At 37.3% G+C, this 19,571-nt stretch overlaps 1 protein-coding gene across 17 annotated transcripts in view; it reads right to left on the bottom strand.

Moving 5' to 3' along the window:
* Positions 1–6,990, bottom strand: part of NETO1 (neuropilin and tolloid like 1) — a 78,919-nt gene extending 71,929 nt beyond the window's left edge. For 7 of the 17 annotated variants that reach the window (XR_004748495.1, XR_004748491.1, XR_004748492.1 and 4 more), the window contains exons 1-3: positions 5,809–6,974; positions 2,153–2,206; positions 400–537 (exon numbers count right to left, since the gene is read on the bottom strand). Coding sequence is in view for 12 of the 17 variants with exons in the window: in XM_035318697.1 (XP_035174588.1) it covers positions 400–537; positions 2,153–2,206; positions 5,809–5,836 (220 nt within the window). In the remaining 5 variants the exon portion in view is untranslated. Of the gene's footprint in view, positions 1–399; positions 538–2,152; positions 2,207–5,808 lie in introns of all 17 variants that reach the window. The other 10 variants (XM_035318696.1, XM_035318691.1, XM_035318694.1 and 7 more) reach the window with 5 other exon arrangements.
* Positions 6,991–19,571: the final 12,581 nt, after the last annotated feature.

The following is a 19,571-nucleotide window of genomic DNA, read 5'->3' as shown; positions in this document are numbered from 1 at the left end:
GAAAAGAAAAGAAAAGAAAAGAAAAGAAAAGAAAAGAAAAGAAAAGAAAAGAAAAGAAAAGAAAAGAAAAGAAAAGAAAAGAAAAGAAAAGAAAAGAAAAGAAAAGAAAAGAAAAGAAAAGAAAAGAAAAGAAAAGAAAAGAAAAGAAAAGAAAAGAAAAGAAAAGAAAAGAAAAGAAAAGAAAAGAAAAGAAAAGAAAAGAAAAGAAAAGAAAAGAAAAGAAAAGAAAAGAAAAGAAAAGAAAAGAAAAGAAAAGAAAAGAAAAGAGAGTTTTCCTAAACCTTGCTTCTTGAAAAGATTATGTTCTTACAGGCTTTACTTACTCTTCACATATAGCAAAGTAAAATACATTTTTTAAATCAGTTGAAGATAGAATACAAAGATTATTTTGTTGGTCACCTTCAATAATGTAGACACACTCTCTGTCAGGAGGATACTTGTTGGGATAATTGGGAGAAGTGAAGATGCCTCCTTCTGCATATTTTGTCCAAGTTCCACACTGCACTGGTTTCTGTCCTTCGGCAGTAGTCTGTTTTTCTGTGAAATGATCACATTAAGCATTATATAGTTAACATTTGTTATGTCTCTATGAGGCTTTGAACTCTCTTACAGAATAAAACAGTTCCTTCTGTTGGTGGTCTCTTCTCAGCTTTTTTTCTATCGAGACTGAGTATGATCATTGATCTGGAGGGAAATGAGTCAGTTCTTTAAGGGTATGAACAGATAATTCTCATTGAAAACATATATATATATATTTAAAAAAAAAAAAAAAAAAAAGGCTTGGATGTCTAGGGAAAGTAATACTTATATTGCTTTTTAAATAACAACCTTGTAGGAAAACCATATGTTCAAGAATGGGAAACATGAGTTTCCCACTCACATATCCCAAAGGACTCAAACATGTGCTCTGTCAGCAAGATACAAGCTGTAATACCAAAATACATCAGAGTCACAAAATCAAGAAGAAATAAATAAATCACATCATAATGATAGAATGTAAGAACTGTTTTTAATTTACTGTGGCTTGACTCTAGATTCACCTGACAGAGATGGATGGAGGAAATCCTGGATTCTGATTCAAAACTATTTTTTATTTTTATTTTATTGTTTGCTGTAAAATGAATAAATAGCTCTGGAGTCACAAATCACAGCCCAGAACTTTCATTTTCCTAGGTGAGTCATCAGAATGGAGAATCAGTCCTTCTCATTTGCTTTCTTCCTAACCCTGAAACTCTTGCATTCCTTTCAGCACACTGTCTGAGAGCCTGAACATAAAGCTTTGAATCTTTTCAGGCTGAAGGAGATGAAGAATCACTTCTTGAACGTTGGACTTTAACTATTATTTTCCTTTTTGTTGGAGGAAAAAAATTTAGGCTTGAAGGATAGTAGGTTCCAGGAAGGGTAGAAATTTCTAGACCTCACCGAGGCCTGCTGGGTAAGGCCTCCTCTGTGTTGCTCCAAATCAGGTGCCTATATCTAACTGTTCTATATAACTTAAGCCTCTCATGTTCAGATCAATGCAAACAAAGAGAGGATGATTCTTCCTATCCTGAAACTTCCAAGTATGATTTTAACCACAAGAGATTTGCCTTGTACTCTGCATGCGTTTCTCTTTCTTCATGGTCTGTATCCAAGCTAAGGATGGTGTGGATCTTAATTTCCTAAAATGAATGCAACCCTGCAGGGACTGAGCATTCAGAGACAAATTCAGACACACACTGTGCTTATCATCTCTCCCTGCTTGGTTGTCACCACACTTAACTTCCAGGGTTTTCAAGAACCTTTTTCTAGCCTCAAAACTGCACAAGGAGCCAGGATGCCTAATTTCAGATTTTGAATTCTACTTCAACAATCTTAAGATTAGACATCTCAGTACCCAACCTGAGCATGCCAATCTGGAAGTGGGGGGGTGGGGGTGGGGGTGGGGATTGGGGAAGGGAGGGGAGAGGAGAGTAGGACTTTACAGCCTCTGCAAGAGTCAGGCTAAGCCTTTAATTAGATCTAGCCATGGATCAGGTCACTAACTCACTAACTTGTTAAAAAGTACCACTGGAATACTAAAATCAGATGAACAAAGGACAGACATAAACAACTCAAATCCATACTTTGGGCTTTAATATGATGTCTGAAAAAATGTTTGAAGTTTACATACCTGTTCCTTTTTTGGTTGCCCCAGACAAATGTAGGATGATTAGACTTGCTACAACTGAAAGATAAATATACATTAGATGATATAACAGTGTGATAGTGCCAGCAAAAATATCAATTGTAAACATCTATCTGATAAGGATACAAATTAAATAAAATTACTGTACAGAAACAATATTTCATTTACTTGCATCTTTAATTAATTAATTAAGTAATTGGTGATCTGCCCATGTATTTATCTTTGTGAATGTATCCAAATTAAGAGGAGAAGTTTTCAGCTTAAAACAAAATTTCCAAGCAATTTCCAAACAATTTCCAATGTTTCCCTCTTTTTTTTTTTTTTTTTTTTTTTTAATCTTAGAAGAAAATATTTTACCAGTATTTATATATATAATCATCAGTTGGTTCAGTAATAATAAAAAAGTCTGTATTTATAGACAAAGACCTACTAAGTGTCAGTGCCACTGGTCTCACTTAGGTCCCTTGCCATGGTATAATAATATTTGAAAATAAGTACTTTCATAAGCTATGAAAGAAGTAAGGGGTTTGCTTTTTCCATTGAGGCATATGCAAACCCTCAATGAAATAAGTTATTGTGTGTGTTTAACAGCCTCATTAATCTAGTTTGTTTGACTAGACGAGGGTATGTTGCTTTATGCTGCAGTGAATTTGCAGTCTATTTTACAAATAAAAATCTCCTATTTCCAACCATAATAGGACAGCTGTGGCTTGGGAGCAAATGTGGATTTTAACCTGGAGATAATTCTTGAGTTTCTGGGTGTTAAGGCTAAGAGTGAAAGTTCAGATCAGTAGCAATGAGGCTGCTTTGGAAGACCAAAGTGACTGGATAGCAATCTGATGAAGCAGATATACACTGATGGTGATCATATTTTTTCTCCCAATGTCTTTTTTGGCTATTGGAGAAAGTGGGGTAGCAAAAGCATGAAAGAACAGGTACATGCGTTCCTGGAATGCTCAGAATTTTGACCCCAGCTAGTTTGGCATAAAGCCCAGACATAGCGCTCAGACTGCACTAAAGTTAAAGTGGAAATGAAGTTCCTTATTTATCCTGAGTATTTTGGATTGATCTGCTGCCGTTTGTATTGTTGACTATGACAAGGAATTGATGGACCTGTAATCTTTAATAAATGTAATTGAAATACATATTTTCCTCTTCTTATCCCCAAGAGACACCGAAAATCATCAAGAGCTAGTAAGAAGGTACCTAAATGGTCCTTTTGAAGATGGTGCTTGCATACTTTCCAGCTTTTTTACTGCAAATTTCGTGCAATTTTTACCTTGAAGGAAGCAAATCTCTTTGTATTTCCCATATTCTGATAACATGGAGATCTCTATTTCTATGCCTTTGACTCTTCCTGTGTGACAGAGGGCTTTAGCTCTGGATGATGGCTAACTTATTAAAGAGGGAAAGGTTGAAGTGCTGGGAAAATGAAGTCTTGGCAGCATATTCACAATTTCTTGGTCGGGCTCACAGTCTCTGTGTCTTTTTGAATCCCCCTGCTAACAGAAACGGATGTTGGCGGAGCTGGTGGCTGAAAACCCTTCTGTGTCATGGGCATTCAGTGAGAACATTATATCTTCTGCTCAGATCTGGATGCTACCCAACCATTCATGCCTTTACTCTCCTCAGGGATAGATTCTGGAAATACATCCTAGCTGGGACTCTGCCCATCGGCTATGTCAGAATCTGAAGGCAATGAAGGATTCACACATCCACTAAGTTGCTCATTTACTTAGCTGGGTTTCATACAGTGAACATACTGCATCTACGCCTATAATCCTCACTAGTTAAAATCTAATTTCTTAATATTTAAGATGGTTTGTTGTTGGAATATGTAACCAGCTGCCGACATTCTTTCTTCCCACAAATTTATAAAAGTTAGAATGCAAGGTACAGCAGCTAAACAAACCCTATATGAGAAATGTTTCTTCTTGGGCAATTAATTCATATTTCATTCTAACAGCTTCCTTTCAAGTATCTTTATCTATTAGCTCTTCCCCATTTTTCTACATGTTAAAAATTGAAGTTCAGAGAATTAAAGAGATTCAGTCCAAGACAATGACATATTATTACAGATATGATACCAAAAACACAGGTCTTTTCAATTCCAGCTGTTACCACTAGAAAGAGTGCTTCCAAGTTGCAGAGCCGTGTTATTCCAAAGCAGGGAGCTACACTTATGCATTAGCAACCCAGTATTTATTATTAATAAAGAGTATTAAAATAGTATTGATAATAAAATGTAAAATGTAATAGATAAGAAGAGACTAAGAGACTCTAAGCTTTTTTTTTTTTTTCCTGCACATATTATATCCAGCATTTTGAGTGAAATATGTCTCCCATATTAAAATAAATAAATAAATAAGAAAAAAAAAATCTTTTTGATTTAGTGGCATTAACACCACTGTTACAAAGACATGTATGATGCCAGAAAGTAATTACAATTATGAGCTTTATGGGAAAAGATAACAAAATATTTTTCACTCAAGCAGTCAAGACAGTCCATTTTATTCTATAACCCCTTGACTTTTTCTTTCTCAAACAATGGGAAAAGAACAGTGCTTCTCACAGAGGTATAACATAATAATAATAATAATAATAATAAATAAAAGAAGAAGAAGAAGATGATGACTCCAAAGAGATCAGTCACACAGTCTTTATTTATTCAAAGCTGTCACCTGGGAAGCTTTGACAATACTGTAACAACATTGGCATTATCTGGGTTTGGGAATTATTTCAAAGAAGTTTCCACCACATTTTTTGTTGCATTCTCTGTCTTCCTCATCCACTTTTCTCTCCTAATCAAGAGTGTAATTATAATCACACTTTCTAGTTCGCAAAGATTACGCATCTTTGCATCTTAATAGATCCATGCATTTTTTTCATCACAAGTTGTATATTAAGAGATTTATCACTCTTCCAGGCAGCTTTTCAGAGGCCATGATTTGGCATGGACACGGTTTAGCCTAGCAAAGAGTTTTGGGAAAAGCAATACCTGCCCATAGCACTGCTGTTTTACAGGTGTGGGCGTAGAGTGATGTGCTGAAAGGAAGGGGCCAGCCAAGCCCCTTCAGCAGAGGACCCTCTGCAAAACTGTAGCAGGGGAGAGTGTCCCATCCACTCAATCCGAGGTCTCCGACGAATAATTAACGCATTTTGGGACCTCCCTGACGCTCCGGGAGGATTTCTCCCGAGGGGGCCGCCAGCCTGGGACCCCCGCCCGCCCTGGACTTCCCAGCCGCGGCGCTCGGCTCTGCCCCGTGGCTGCGGGTTTGAGTCCCGGCCAGGGCAGCACCGCAGCGCAGCCAGCAAGGGGGCCGCCTCTCTCCCCTTGCCCCTACCACGCCAAAAAACACCAGATGCGTCGCGCCCGGGTGACAGCCACCAGCCCAAACGAGCGTGACCATGGCGCTGACAGATAACCGACCTCCCTCTGCTGCACCGCAGAGTGATGGGGAAAGGGGTGGTGGGGTTATTTCTTTGGGGGGGGGTTGGGGGAGAATTATGCCTCGGGCGCGGAGTCTGGGCGTCCCGTTAGGCGAGTTGGGGAGGCAGTGGAGGGAACGAGCCCGTGAACGGCAGCCGAGCTCAGGCGGGGAGGGGGGGGGGGGGGGGGTCTTGGAGCGGGAGATACTCACTGTGAAAGAAGCTGCGCCCATGGGTCATGTCTGTGCCTTACACAAGGGGCTTCGGTCTCCACTAATTCCATTTAGATACGGGAGGACTTCCAGTGGCGGGGAGAGGATGGAAGTAGGAAAAGAAGAAGACGAAAAAAAATCCTGAAGCCCACACACAGCAGAGCGGAGCAGCCCTTCCTCTCCCTCGCTCTCCCTCGCCGCCCTCCACTAATCACCGCCGGCTCGCTCCCATCGCACCCGAGCTACCGGCAGCACCTCCAGAAGCGTTGCATCGCGGCGGCGGGCAAGGCGGCGGCGGCGGCGGCGGCGACCCGCGCATCCAGGTGCCGGCGGGCGGCGGCGGGGCGAGCCGAGACCCTAGTCACCAGTTTCATACAAAACCAAAAGCAGATCGAAGCATTTCCTGCAGGACACCGAGCCCAGCGACTTCCAACCCTTCGGCTTCTTTTGATGCATTGAAGAAGGGATTAATGGGTCCGTCATCAGCTCCCTGTGCTTGCTCCTCTGAAGGGGTGGGGGTGGGCGGGAGGGAATCCAAAGAGGAGGGGTGGGGGGAAGAAAGATTTACCAAATAGGGGATTTAGTCATATTTGTGTGCAATGCGATCCTTATTAGAGAAGAAATCCTATAAAATCGAACAAATCCATTTTGCAAAGCCCTCTCCCTGCGCCTTGCATAGTATCAAGTGGTTGCAGCGGCAAGAGGATGAAAACACATTGCACCGTCTCAAATCCTTTCGGGTATGGATGGAGAGAGATAGAGATGGATGAGGATAGAGAGATGTCCTCTCACTCCCCCAGTCCAGGGCGAGAAGCAGAAGAAAACCCTGGAGACTCTTCCATTCACTCAGTGCAGGGAAGGGGAGGGTTGGGTAGGGGAAGGATGGGAGGGTGATGGCAGTGGGGAAAGAATGATTTCAAAACTGAGAGAGGAAGAGTGAGAGGAGAGGGGTCGTTTCTCCTCACCTGGTCACTTCATGGATCAGACAAACCACTCTTGAGTTCCTCTTTGAACTGCACACTCCACAGGGAGCCTGAAAGGATTTTCCCCTCTGAGAAAAGACTTCTCCATTTGAACACACACACATGCACACACACATGCACAAAAGGGAGCAATAAAAGTTTATCTTCTAATCCTCCGGCCGCAGATACAATGGTTGCCTCTTCCAATCAGCCCAGAGACGGCAGCAAAATATCTCCCTTTTTCTTCTCCCCAACCCCCCCCCCCCCCCCCCCCCCCCTTCCCCCCAGGCTTATCTTCCTCCCCAGCTACATCTCACCCCAAACACCCATCCCTTTGAGGTTGCAGAGGGCTAATGGCCAGCACAGGGGCACAGTAGGGAAAACATATTCATAGTAAGAGTGGTGAGAGGAGCTGAAAGGATTTCAAAGGGGAATAAAGAGAGAGAGAGGAGGAGAAGGAGGGGAGGGACAGCAAGGGCAGCATCCCCCCCTGGACGAGGGAGGTGCACCCCTGACTGGGCAAGGGAATGAAGGGGGCGGGGGGGGGAGGGGGGAGGGGGGGAAAGAAGCGGGAAGGGTCGAAGATTTGTGCCACCGAAGTGCGACAGAATAGGATATGGGATGGGAGCCCCTCGCCTTTCCACAGCACTACTGTGGGCGGGGGCGACCTCCCTGGCCCCCTTCCCGGGGCCCCCACAGGCCGCGACCAGCAGGGCCGCCCCCGCTCCTCGGCTGCACCTGCAACGAAAAAAGTCTGGGAGCGCACCCCTTCCGGGGGGCCGCTGGGGGATGAGGCTGTAAAAGGAGCAAGAATAAAATAGAGGCCGGCATCTGTCTGTGCACAGAAGAGGAAAGGCAAAGGGGAGGCGAGTGTGGGTCAGGCAGCGCGGGGCGCGTTTGCAGGTGGTCCCCGTGGCTGGGCATGGAGGGGCGGTGAGGAGGGACAGAGACAGAGCAGTGGGGAGACCTGTTGTCCTTAGGGACTTTTTAACCAGCTCTTTATTATTATTATTATTATTATTATTTGCTCCCTTCAGGACAGGGCTGAACTCCTAATCAGAGAGGTGAAGGATGAGATAGCCTCGGGATGATGTTTTTTGTTGTTGTTGTTGTTTGCTTGCTTTTAGCAAATCTCTGTGCTCTAAGAAAGAGCATCGTTTTTTATTTTCATCCTGTGGATTCCCTGCTCTGTATTCTGAAATCAAGAATATATCTGCCATTGATTCTTACGAATGCAGCCAGTCAGCAATAGTGACATGTGCTTTACAATAAGTCTGAGGTGATCTTGGCTAGCACAATCCACCTATCCACCCATCCAACCAGCCAGCCAGCCATCACCCCAGCCAGCCAGACTCTGAGCATTTAAAGGCTGTGTTGGGTGAGAAGGGCACAAGATTCAGCTACAGGTCTCTGCAGTAATCTCCCTGTCGTAAGGAATCTAGAAAAATAGGACTTGATGAGAAGATTCACCTGTGTTTTGTGTAATCTATCTCGCCATTAGCAACATTGTCTACAGCTGTTAATCTTAATAAACTGTATTACTCTGCTTTCTAGCCCTCTCAGCACTTTCTCTGACCTTCTCTATTCTCTCCCACCTCAGGTTAAAGTATTTTATTTGTGCGGTAATTGAAAATCACCTAATTTATCCATAAGATAAACTTCTAAACTACAGATGTGTAGAATCTGCCTTAGTCAAGCAATGGTAGGCTAACTGAAACAAGATAGTGTTGAAAACAGACAGAGTGTTTATAGACAGTCAGATGTTTCTTCTGCAGGATGATGCAGCCATCCATATGGCTAAGTTTCAAGTTATAGTTACTTTAAAAAGGTTATAGAATAAGAAGGCACAAAACAGCTGATTTTGCTCTCCTGGGAAAATGTGCTGCGTCACATATAAGACTGAGCTTCAACATTCTCTTTTTCTGAGTTAGTGCATTTTCTTTAAAGATCTTAGACATCTGTTGATTGGCACTCTTCATTTTAAGGACACCATTGCAATAGTATTGACAAATAGGATGTGCTACATAGCTGATATGTTTAAATTATGCCAAAAAGTAATTGGTAATTGTCGCTGCAGAGTAAGACATCCACAAAATATCTGAGGAATGGACACAGTGACCATTGTTTCTTCTGAGACCTTAAGGGGATATGTTAGGATTGCATAGCTGGATGCCAAAAACCTTGTTCAAATGTGTTTGTAAGTAAGAACACAGGGGCTGCAAGTTACAGACCAGTCAAAAACACTTTCCTACTTAAATAGGTCTCCCTCCTGTAGAGAGACTGAAATGTTGAACTTCATACAGTCTTCACCACTACTCTTTTTGGGTTTATGTTCTATTTTGTTGCAGAATCTGTTTAGTATGTTTTCCAAACCAAGAGTTTTGGTAAATATTCTTCCTGAAAAGGTACCAGCTCACCAGCCATCACGTACCTTTCACTACACTGGTTTTACATGCATAAATATTTGTATAAGTAGTGAGTATTTTTTTTAAAATCTTTAATGAGCTATTATCATACCCTCACATTTTTACTAAGTAGTAAACTAAAAAGAGAGAAAAGGATTCACATTTAATAGAGCATGAAATGTTTAGAGACTTTTTTTAAAATAGAAAAGAATATTGATCATAAGCAATTTTCTCAAAGGACATCTAGGTATTGTTTGGATTCTTTTGGTTTTCCTTGCTAAAATTCCCATTGTTATTATTATTTTTAATGGTTTAAAAGTTGCTATGTTTTTGTTTGTTTGTTTTGTTTTGTTTAGGTTTGAGGCTAAATTTTGCATTTTCCTTAGAGTAAGAAAATCACCTTATTTTATTATAAGAAAAGACAACTACACTTTTAGTTTAAAAAATATATTTTTGTATTAGTTTTTTATTGGATGTCAGTAGAAATCTTATTTTTCAAAATAAGAAAGGCATGGAAATACAGTTGTGTTCCTTGATTCAGTACATATAGCACAATGTTATTCTTTGTAATTTTAACCATTCAACTGTAATTTTAACAATCTCTTTATATTCTGCCAGCCTCCCTCTTTCACTATCACAGCTGAGTTTTTCTATTGACTTTTATGAGAGTTTGCTTGGATCCAGAAGATTTTATTCAGTAGGACATGGAGCACTTCCTTCCTGTAGTCAGTCCTTAGTGTAACCTAAGGCACTGATCATCCTGAGGATGGTTAATATGGTACAAAAGAGAACAACCATTTGGAGACAGAGGCAGTATGGAGGATCTTTTTAACTGATTAACTGAGAACTACAAAATTAAAAAAAAAAAAAAAAAAAAAAAGACAATATGAAAATATTTCTGACAATCCTGTCAGAAACAGTCGTGCACAATCTCTTATTTGGAGCTAAGTGAGGGTCTGGACACTTTAACAGACAGAAGAAAAGCTTTTGCCTCTGGAACTCTGTTTTAGTGGTGTTCTGTCTTGCTTTCCCTCTTCTGTATTTAATCTCCATGTTTGTACAATAAGTAGAAGAAGAAAGCACTGGGGGAAGAAGAAGAAGCATAAGGAAAGAGATAAAAAGGATTTTATCCTTTTTATGATAAGGGCGAAAAATTAGATATGAGAATTGAATTATCTTGCTTTCATTTGTAACATGTAATAGAATTAGACAAAATATAAGAATTATTTTCTCCTTGAACCAAATGATATCTTTTGGAAAATTACTCAGTCTCAGTTGATAATTTCGTAACATGAAGGTATCCTAAGTAAATCATCCCAGTAGCTTTTTCTGTTGAAATATTTTTTATTAAGACAGAACTAGTCCAGCATTTATACTTTTTCTTGGCCATTTCAGCTTGTCTCATCCTAGCCCTGCTCTGCCATTGAATACTGTTCTATGTCACTTAATAACTACGTGAATTAATTCCTCTTGGTGTAGATAAAAGACTGAAAATATTCAAAGTAACCATGAGTTACTCCCACACTCTTACGGAAAGAACACCTTGAACTTCAATAAACAGATAAGTTCTGAAATGGAGGAGACTTTGGCTTACTGCTTTATGAATAGCAATCTACCCTGCTGAGGGTGGGAAAGAAGAAACAAGAGAATGATATTTCACTTCTCTACATTTAAAAAATGGTGTGAATTCTATGCTGACGCGTGTAATCACAGATGTACTTTTTGTCACGATCTCGTTGTGAATGGTTGTTGCTGCTAGAACATAGCAAATCCAAACTACATGCTCATAATAATACAGCTATACACAGAGTGACATTTGGAAACACTAAAATGAATCACCAAGCCAATCAGCACATCTACATTCATGCTTTGGTTTAGATTAGGAGTGTGGTTTTGAAGTTATTCTCCCAATTGCCCCCACTTACTGCATTTTGGATTGCAAATTGGATCAGTCTATTTCATTACTTATGGATGAAACTAAACTGAAAGATGAGTTCCAAGATCAGAATCTGTTTCCCAGCTCCTAAAGGGCATGCAGTTCACAGGAACAGAGTTATGTTAATGCATAATAAATTCCCCTAAAACAGATACAGACAAGATTTGGAGATCTTACTACCAACCATTTCACCTTTTGGATAAGCTCTTTTTTTCATTGACTTATTCATGAGTGTGGACTATTTCTTTCAGGCTGGGATCAAAACTAAAACAATTGAAACCAAAATATATTCTTTTATTTTTGTGATGTAACACTTTACTGAGAGGCAGAATTTATATATCAGATGGGTTGCTATTTGATGTTAGGATAATGGCATCTTCTGGTCACTTCAAATAAAACTTATTTTCTTGTTATTCTTTTCCTGGGCATTAGTAGACCTCTCTCCTGTAAGTGACTCTGGGGTTACACACTTTCAACCAAATATCCTGAACACAGCAGGGGTAGAGCACCTCTTCTCACTACATTTTCTTGGAAATGGAAGAGTGTTTCCCTTCTTCAATCCAGCTTGGGTGATAATACTTAAATATCAGAAGAAAACAGTTAAATCTATACAGAGAAAGAAGAAAAATCTGCTTTTTAAGTAGAGTTACTCATAATTAGCCCAGTATTTACTAGTCGCTACTTGGACTATGCATGTTATATGCACAATACCTCATAATTCAAAGAGATAATAGACTTTTTTTTTCTACAGGAAGCTTTATTATTGTTGTTGTTGTTGTTGTTGTTGTTATTTATTACTATTTGATTTAGCCTCACTCTCAAACGGAATTAATTAAAAGGTTGTGTGACACAGGAGTTGACAAGCCTGCTTATTGCACGCAGGCTTCTTCATTTTATCCAGAACAAGTGGTCTCAAAGTAGGGTGCACACACCCCAAAGGGTTCACAAGACAATCCATTGGGGTGGAAAAAAAAATATGTACCATTAAAAATAAAATAAAATAAAATATTGGTTTAAAAATAATGTTTGATTCATCTTTATCTCATCTTTTTAATTTCTATTTTTAACATATTTTATAATGTTCACAATACATTAGTGTAGTATATAATTTATAAATAAATAAATAAATGTGTATATATTGGGTTTGCATGCTCACGATTTTAAGAATTCACAATCTAATACCTTTGGAGACCACTGACCTGGAAGTCAACCTATCATCTCTGGAATAAAGGATACTTGCAAAAGTGCTAGTCAGGATTCCGTTTTTGAGTTACATTTGGATTCATTCCGTTTTTGAGTTACATTTTGATACATTTGGCACATAGGTTTCAAGGACTTTTGATTTTGCCATTAAAGAACAAAGGTCATTCCTAACAGAATTTATGAGCACAGCATATGTGGTGGGTTTTCTTCTTTTGTTATTGTGTTTGTTGTTGTTGTTTGGTTTTTTTTTGGTGGTAATTCACGTGTTGGTGAATGGGCTTATGAGTTAAACATAGACATTGCTACATGAAAGAACGTTTGAAATTCTATGGTTAATATTGGAAAAATCTGGAAGAAAGCTGTTAAACAGAAATATTGGACAGTTCTCTTTTCCAATTCATTTAGTTGGAATTTTGTGATTACTACTGCTGCCAAAATAAAGATTAAAAAAAAAAAAAAAAAAAAAAAAGTGAACAAGAAAAAACTTCTAAATAATCCGTTTTCAAAGACGCCACAAGAATCTCATGGCAAAACTCTCCCAAAATTATATTTTGAATCATCAATTGCAGGCTAAGAATTTGAAGAAATCTGTTGAAATCTGAAAAGGCAGAAGCTAAAATTAAGTTTAAAATCTATAGTTTCCTTCTTACAAAACTTCTTTTTTTTTACCTTACAACATAAAGACAAAATAATTTGAAACTGCTACTTACATTTTCCCTAAAAATTATTTCCAGCTTGTTGCCACACAATAAGCATATTAAGTGAATGTTAAAATTTCTTTTACATAGGTGAGTCTAACTGAAATCATAAATATTACAGTAAAAAATATTTACTAAAATTTGAGATCACATAACATTAATTGCCTATGGAAAACTTGGATCTTAAGGTAATGTTAGGTAAATGTGTCAAAGAATTACATCTATCTGCTATTTATTATGAATTAATAAATTAAGAATATAACACTATATATTAATTACAAATATTTTATCAGTCCTTCTATAATTACTTGATTATTAAACCTGCTATTAATATTAAGAAAGACTGTGTTAGATTCAAGAACAATATGAAGTATTAAATGATTCAGGATCTTATACTATGGAATCATTCAGGCTAGTTCAAAAGGTTAATATATATACTTATTTTGAAATCCTGAAAATAATCCCTTGCAAAAATATGTTCCCGTTGATTCATATTTACACAAATATATTTACACAAGGTTTGGGAATTTTTCAAGCCTGAAAAATATGTAGGTCATCTTTTACTTTTATATCCTAAACTGTATTTCAAATTTCTAAATCTTCCTAAAATCAAACACTACATATATGCATAAACACAGTCATATGCATTGCAGAATTTGGGAATTAAGTATTCATAGTAGCAATGCTTTATCTTGTATAACAATGATTAGAAATAAGTCAACTTTGAACTTTCTAACTTCACCTATGCCAATTCAAGTATGAACATTCGTACAAGGCAGAACATATATAAAAATTTAATTTCCGTATTTACATGAATTAAAAGAAGGTCTTGCAGAAATCTTGCTTAACCTTAAAAAATAGGGGGGAGGGGGGGGGGGGGGATGAATTATTTCCATATGATAACAGCTGTAGAAAATGTTATTACAAATTAAACATCTGACAATGCCATGACAATTCCAAATGAAGGAATAAAATATAGACTGTGGAATGGATTTCTCAATATAATCATGTAACTGCATACTTAAGAAGACTTGAGTGCCTACAGGAAAACAGTAGACGCTGCTGATGAGGAGCTTTTTGCGAGTGCAAATAGGACACTTCTGTGCCTCACTCCTGTTGTTCTTCTGAAATATAACCTTCCCTTTCAAGTCACAGGGGAATAGAACATTTGTCCTATATCATCCCTATCTGGTTACATGCAAATGTTATAACAGAACATTCATTTGCCTATCAGTTTGCCATGTGTAATGGTAAATGGAAAATGTCTGGAAATATCTATTGTGGTAACGAAGCTTAATGATTGATGACATTGGGACCTTGGCACAATATACAGGTAAAGTAGACTATACATTGCTGTATAGCTATGTTCCAGTGGCTTATTAGCTATTAGCTGATTCATCTGCACTTAACTCTGAGACATTTCATTACAGCTTTGCCTGAACTCTTCTTCCTATAACTGTATTTAAGAAAAAAAAAAAAAAATCCAAATCGCAAATGGGATTCCCACCTGAAAACTGTATTTAAAAATAGTGATATGCATAGGCACTGTGAAGATACATTAAAAAGTATATGCATGTATGTTATAGTAATGTTGAATTTATTTATAAAGTAGCTTGCAAAATTTCCTGAAGCTCATTAAATATTCTCTTTGCCATTAACAAAAGAAATTACTTCTTTATTAATACTGGACAGCACTGTTTCTACTATCTAATAATGTGGGATCTTAAAAGAGTTAATTGGAAAGTTCAACTAATTTTTATTTCATTAATGTTCCAGTGGAACACTGTGATTGAATGCATTTTTCCAGGGGTCAGTTAATAGGACTCAGTTTACATTTTAAGACAAATATTCTTTTTTATATGAAGGAGGCAGGATAGGTATTCTTTATTATTTAAGTGGAATTCTTGTAATATCAAGCAGAGGAAAGACGAGCATGAATCTTTGTCTTGTCAAATATTTTATCCTTTTGAAAGAGTAAGAAAGGCAGTGGCTGGTCAGATATTTTGGACTGAAGTTCTGTATTGTTAGATATGATGAAAATACTGTAAACCTCATCAAAGGATACTCATTTATAATGTCTTAGAGAAAAAGATTTTGAATGCTGCATGCTATTTTTTAACTGGCAAATCAGCCAAATCAGCATCTTTGTTATACCTAGCACATGAGTTGTATATGCAGTATATAAGTCAAAGCTACAAGTAAATAAATGATGTACCAATAACTAGATTGAGATGACAGTAAAAAAGGAAGAGTTATACAGGAACACTGAATTAGATGTAGATACCTAGCTTGGTCAGCAGGCGTAAATCAACAAAATTTAATTGCGGCTGTTGGATGTACATTTATCAGTTCAGCTGAAGTTCTGTATTAACTATTAGCTACTAAATTAGCACTAACATTGTATTGTTCTTCTCTTAATCTTGGGGTGGAGAGAAGAGGGAAGGCTATGGAAAGGTGACAAGTGGGACATACTTCTAATGGAGATCCATGGATCCCATTGCAGACAACTCTTCTCAGGTAAAAAATACTTCGTTATTAATACTTCGAAATACAGGAAGCTCCACTATTAGATATCAAATCAACATCTGGCAGAAGTACTGGCAGAAGTATAACAGAAGTACTTGGCAATGACCTCTGACTGATTCATTCAGGATCATGTCATTCAGTTACACCCTCCAGCAGGTGTCTCACCTTTAAAAACAGTGACCATGAGTGAAAAAAGAATCACATGGAGGTTCTAAGAAATACAAGCAAATCCAAGCAATAGTTTCCCCCAAATGGGGACAAAGTTTTTGACTTGGGAATAATATAAAAAGCGCTCCAAAGAGTCATGGCCCCAGCAGCACTTACACAAGTGGAGCTGGCAACTGCTACTTCAGGGAGTGTTCATTACCTTCCCAAATATCAGGAAGGGACTGTTGTTTATGTTCACACAATCAGTCCTTGTCTGTAATGGACACGTTAATGCCACATCTGTCCTTACTTGAATATTTTTACTGCTTCCAGAAGTTAGTTGACTAATGTAGAAGCCTGCTTTATTAATGCCTGAAGTTATCGGGGGTGTTCTTCTTGTTCTGTATACATGGATGTTTTGCTTTTAGGACACTAGCACTAACATATTCTAAATGGGGGATAGGCATTAGTAGGTATTAAGGCAATCATTTCTGGAAAAAAAAAAAAAAAAGGAGAAAAAGAAAAAAGAATGTTATTATAAATACAGAATCTTTTCTTGACTACTGTTTGCATCAGTACATTGTTACTAGATGATTTTTTTTCTCAATTTCTAGTTTAAAATGAATATCTTGTTATTTAAATTCTAAAATACTTTTCCACAGTTAAATAAATATGCTAAAAAACTGTACACATCTCGTTCAAAATGCACTGTTTCTTTCCAAGGGCTAGGTTCACAGAAAAGTAATCATCTGGATTTAAAGTCCTCACTAGGGCAAAATTTAGTACCATTAAGTCAATAATGCTATGATTGGTTTAGATTTCCATTTTTTGAATGTCCTTTCATTCACAGTTCACATATGTAAATTTTCACAGACGTCTTCATGGTTAAATTAGTAGTATGCAGTTATACATGACAGTTTTTTAAAATTACAGTTCTGTTTATTCAATGTATTCTGAATCAGCTTTCTAAAATGAATAGCCTCAAGTTTAGCTACCCTATTTTAAAACTGCCAAACATTATTAGCAAAGCAGAGAAGCAGTTCAAAAAGTAATTAATTCCAGGGCTTAGGGTAAACTGCTATTTTAATTAAAAGAGCACTAAATAATAATGTCCTGCTTCTTTCTACTTACAACATGAAGAACATTCTAAATCAGTTATGCTTAATACATTTTAAATGAAAGTTGAAGTATATTAAAGGCATATGTTGAGTTCCTGATATTTATAAACTTTATATATATATAAAGGTAGATTACATACCATATTTCTTGCTTATATTGGGCCATTTTTTCTTTTTGATTCTCTTCCAAATTGCACTGTATAGGAAAATCTTTATTAAATTTACAGCTTTACCAGGTTATCCCAAATTTAGGTTTACATAAATAAATTACTCCATGTGTGAAGAAACATAAGTTTTAGGCAGTTTGGTTTATACTACAGTTTTACATTCTCCTGTTTGGCAATTTTCTTTGTGGAGAGCAGTGAAATTCTCAGCAGGTTGCCTTCAGTGTGCCAAGAATCATAGAATGGCAGCTCCCAATCCAGCTTGGATCCCACTTGCTGCTAAATCCTGCTCCATCAGGATAATCACCATGGCCTGAAGGAACTTGAGCTTCAAGGCACCCATGGGAAACATGGTTTATTTTCTGGTGCTATCTCAGGTGTCATGTACTAAGCTCCTTTGCACAACATAGATCTGCCTGATTATTTATGTTTGTCATGTTTATTTCACCTCTTAGTTGAACCACAGTAATGGAATTCATGTCAGCATGGAAATTCCCTTGCGGAGAAGTTTGTGCAATAAAATATAAAATTCACATACGTATCTTTGGTATGAACAAGAGATCAGGCCTGTCCTTTCCTGTCCATGATACTTGGCTTTCCCTTACATTTCTAGTTGAGTTGTTTCTTTATGGATAGAGCCTAGGGAAACTAAAATATTAATTCAAATTACTTTGAATTAGAATCATAGAATATCCCACATTGGAAGGGACCCACAAGGATCATCGAGTCCAACTCCTGGCACCACACAGGTCTACCCAAAAATTCAGACTGTATGACTGAGAGCATAGTCCAAACACTTCTCAAATCTTGGTGCCATGACTACATCCCTGGGGAGCCTGTTACAATGTGCAACCACCCTCTCAGTGAATAACCTTTTCCTTATACCCAGCATGAACCTCCTCTGTTGCAGCTTGACTCTGTTCCCTTGGGTCCTACCAATGGTCACTAAAGAGAATAGATTGACATCTGCCTCTCAATTTTCCCTCATGAGGAAGCTGTAGATCACAATGAGGTCTTCCGTCAGCTTTCTCTTTTCCAGGATGAACAGATCAAGTGAATTTTGATAACACTCATTCTTTCAGTTAAAAATATAAAAATAATAAATATATGTATATATATTGTACTTTAAGTCCGTAAGAGCAGATAAAGCTGTGGGATTTATGTTTTTAAGAACTGGCACAAAGTTTTAAGATCACCATGAAGTAAAAGAGAATCAAAATATTTCCCTTTCTTCCCAGTTCCAACATTCATCTCTTTCTTCCCAGTTCCAACATTCATCTCTTTGATCCCATCTCCTATAACACACTTTTAAAGAGTTGGAAAGGAAACCTGTATCTGGAGTTTGGGTAATCTCTGCAATCTCTGCATGCTGCATCCTAAGCAATTATCCAAATATTGACCATAATCTTTTATTTTACTTTTTTACTTTTTCTGGAAAATACAATGCTAGACAGAAGACATTTTTCCTAAAAGAAGTTTTTTCTTGAAACTAGCATGTTGTCAGAAAATGTTTTACTTCAACAAGTCATTATGTTTTAATGAAAAATAATAATTATAATAATAATAGTCTTCTCCCTGAAATGAAATGAAACTTCTCCCTGAAAAAATCCTAGACTTTCCAGATTAAGAAAGTACATTTACTATACACATGTATATGTATATGTATATGTAAATATATATATATGTATATGTATATGTATATAAAGCAAAAAATAGCAAACCATTCCACTGCATACTCCAGACAGCAAGACAGCAAGTTGTCAAACACTTAAGTGGTATTAGTCACACTAACTGGTACACTTATTTACTAAAACTGTGTGGTTCTGGTGCCAGGTTAGGTCAGCTGTAGAATTTGAGAGTGAGAACAAAACTCCAAATCTAAAGCATAAATATCCATATCATGAACATTGTTGAACTTGGTTTCTGTACTTACATTACCAGCAGAGATACACAGAGAGGGATGTTTAATAATTAATCCTCTAGAGTTCATTTCATTGACCATTCAGTGATCTAGGATCAGTGAAAATTGGTTTTGATGTACTACACATTGAATAACTGTTCTTTACCTACAGATAAAATTTTATACCATTCTTGTGCTGGGAGAAAATTTTGTCACGTCTACCATGGTATTATATGAGACAATTTTTACAAGCTACGTTATTCTCTTATGACATGTTAGTATTGGTCCTATGTTACTGATATTGGATACATAACTTGTATGGTGTATCAAGGCTTATCAAGAGTTTTTCTGCATTTTCAATTTTAAGGTCCATTCTCAGTTTCTTATATTTTTCTAAGCTTTATTCAGTTGTGTAGACTTTTTCTGCCAAGTATCTGGTTCTATCTCTATACTTTTGAAAAATGTCATAAATGGTTCTGCCATTTCTCAGTGTGATGTAAAGGAAAAATATTCCCTTAATAATTCTTTTCTACAATTATTTTACTGATAATTTTTATAGAGATCTTATTTTAAATAGAGAAACATGAAAAATAAATTTCTAGTGACTTTAAATTTCTTTTAATTTAATTTAAATTTAAAATTTCTTTTAAATTTCTAGTGACTTATGTAAATTAATAAAAGTGTACCAAATTTCACAAAATTAG

The sequence above is a fragment of the Oxyura jamaicensis genome, chromosome 2, assembly GCF_011077185.1.
Source record: "Oxyura jamaicensis isolate SHBP4307 breed ruddy duck chromosome 2, BPBGC_Ojam_1.0, whole genome shotgun sequence".
In the NCBI taxonomy this organism is placed as follows: Eukaryota; Metazoa; Chordata; class Aves; order Anseriformes; family Anatidae; genus Oxyura; species Oxyura jamaicensis.
This window is presented reverse-complemented; position numbering and strand designations above follow the sequence as displayed.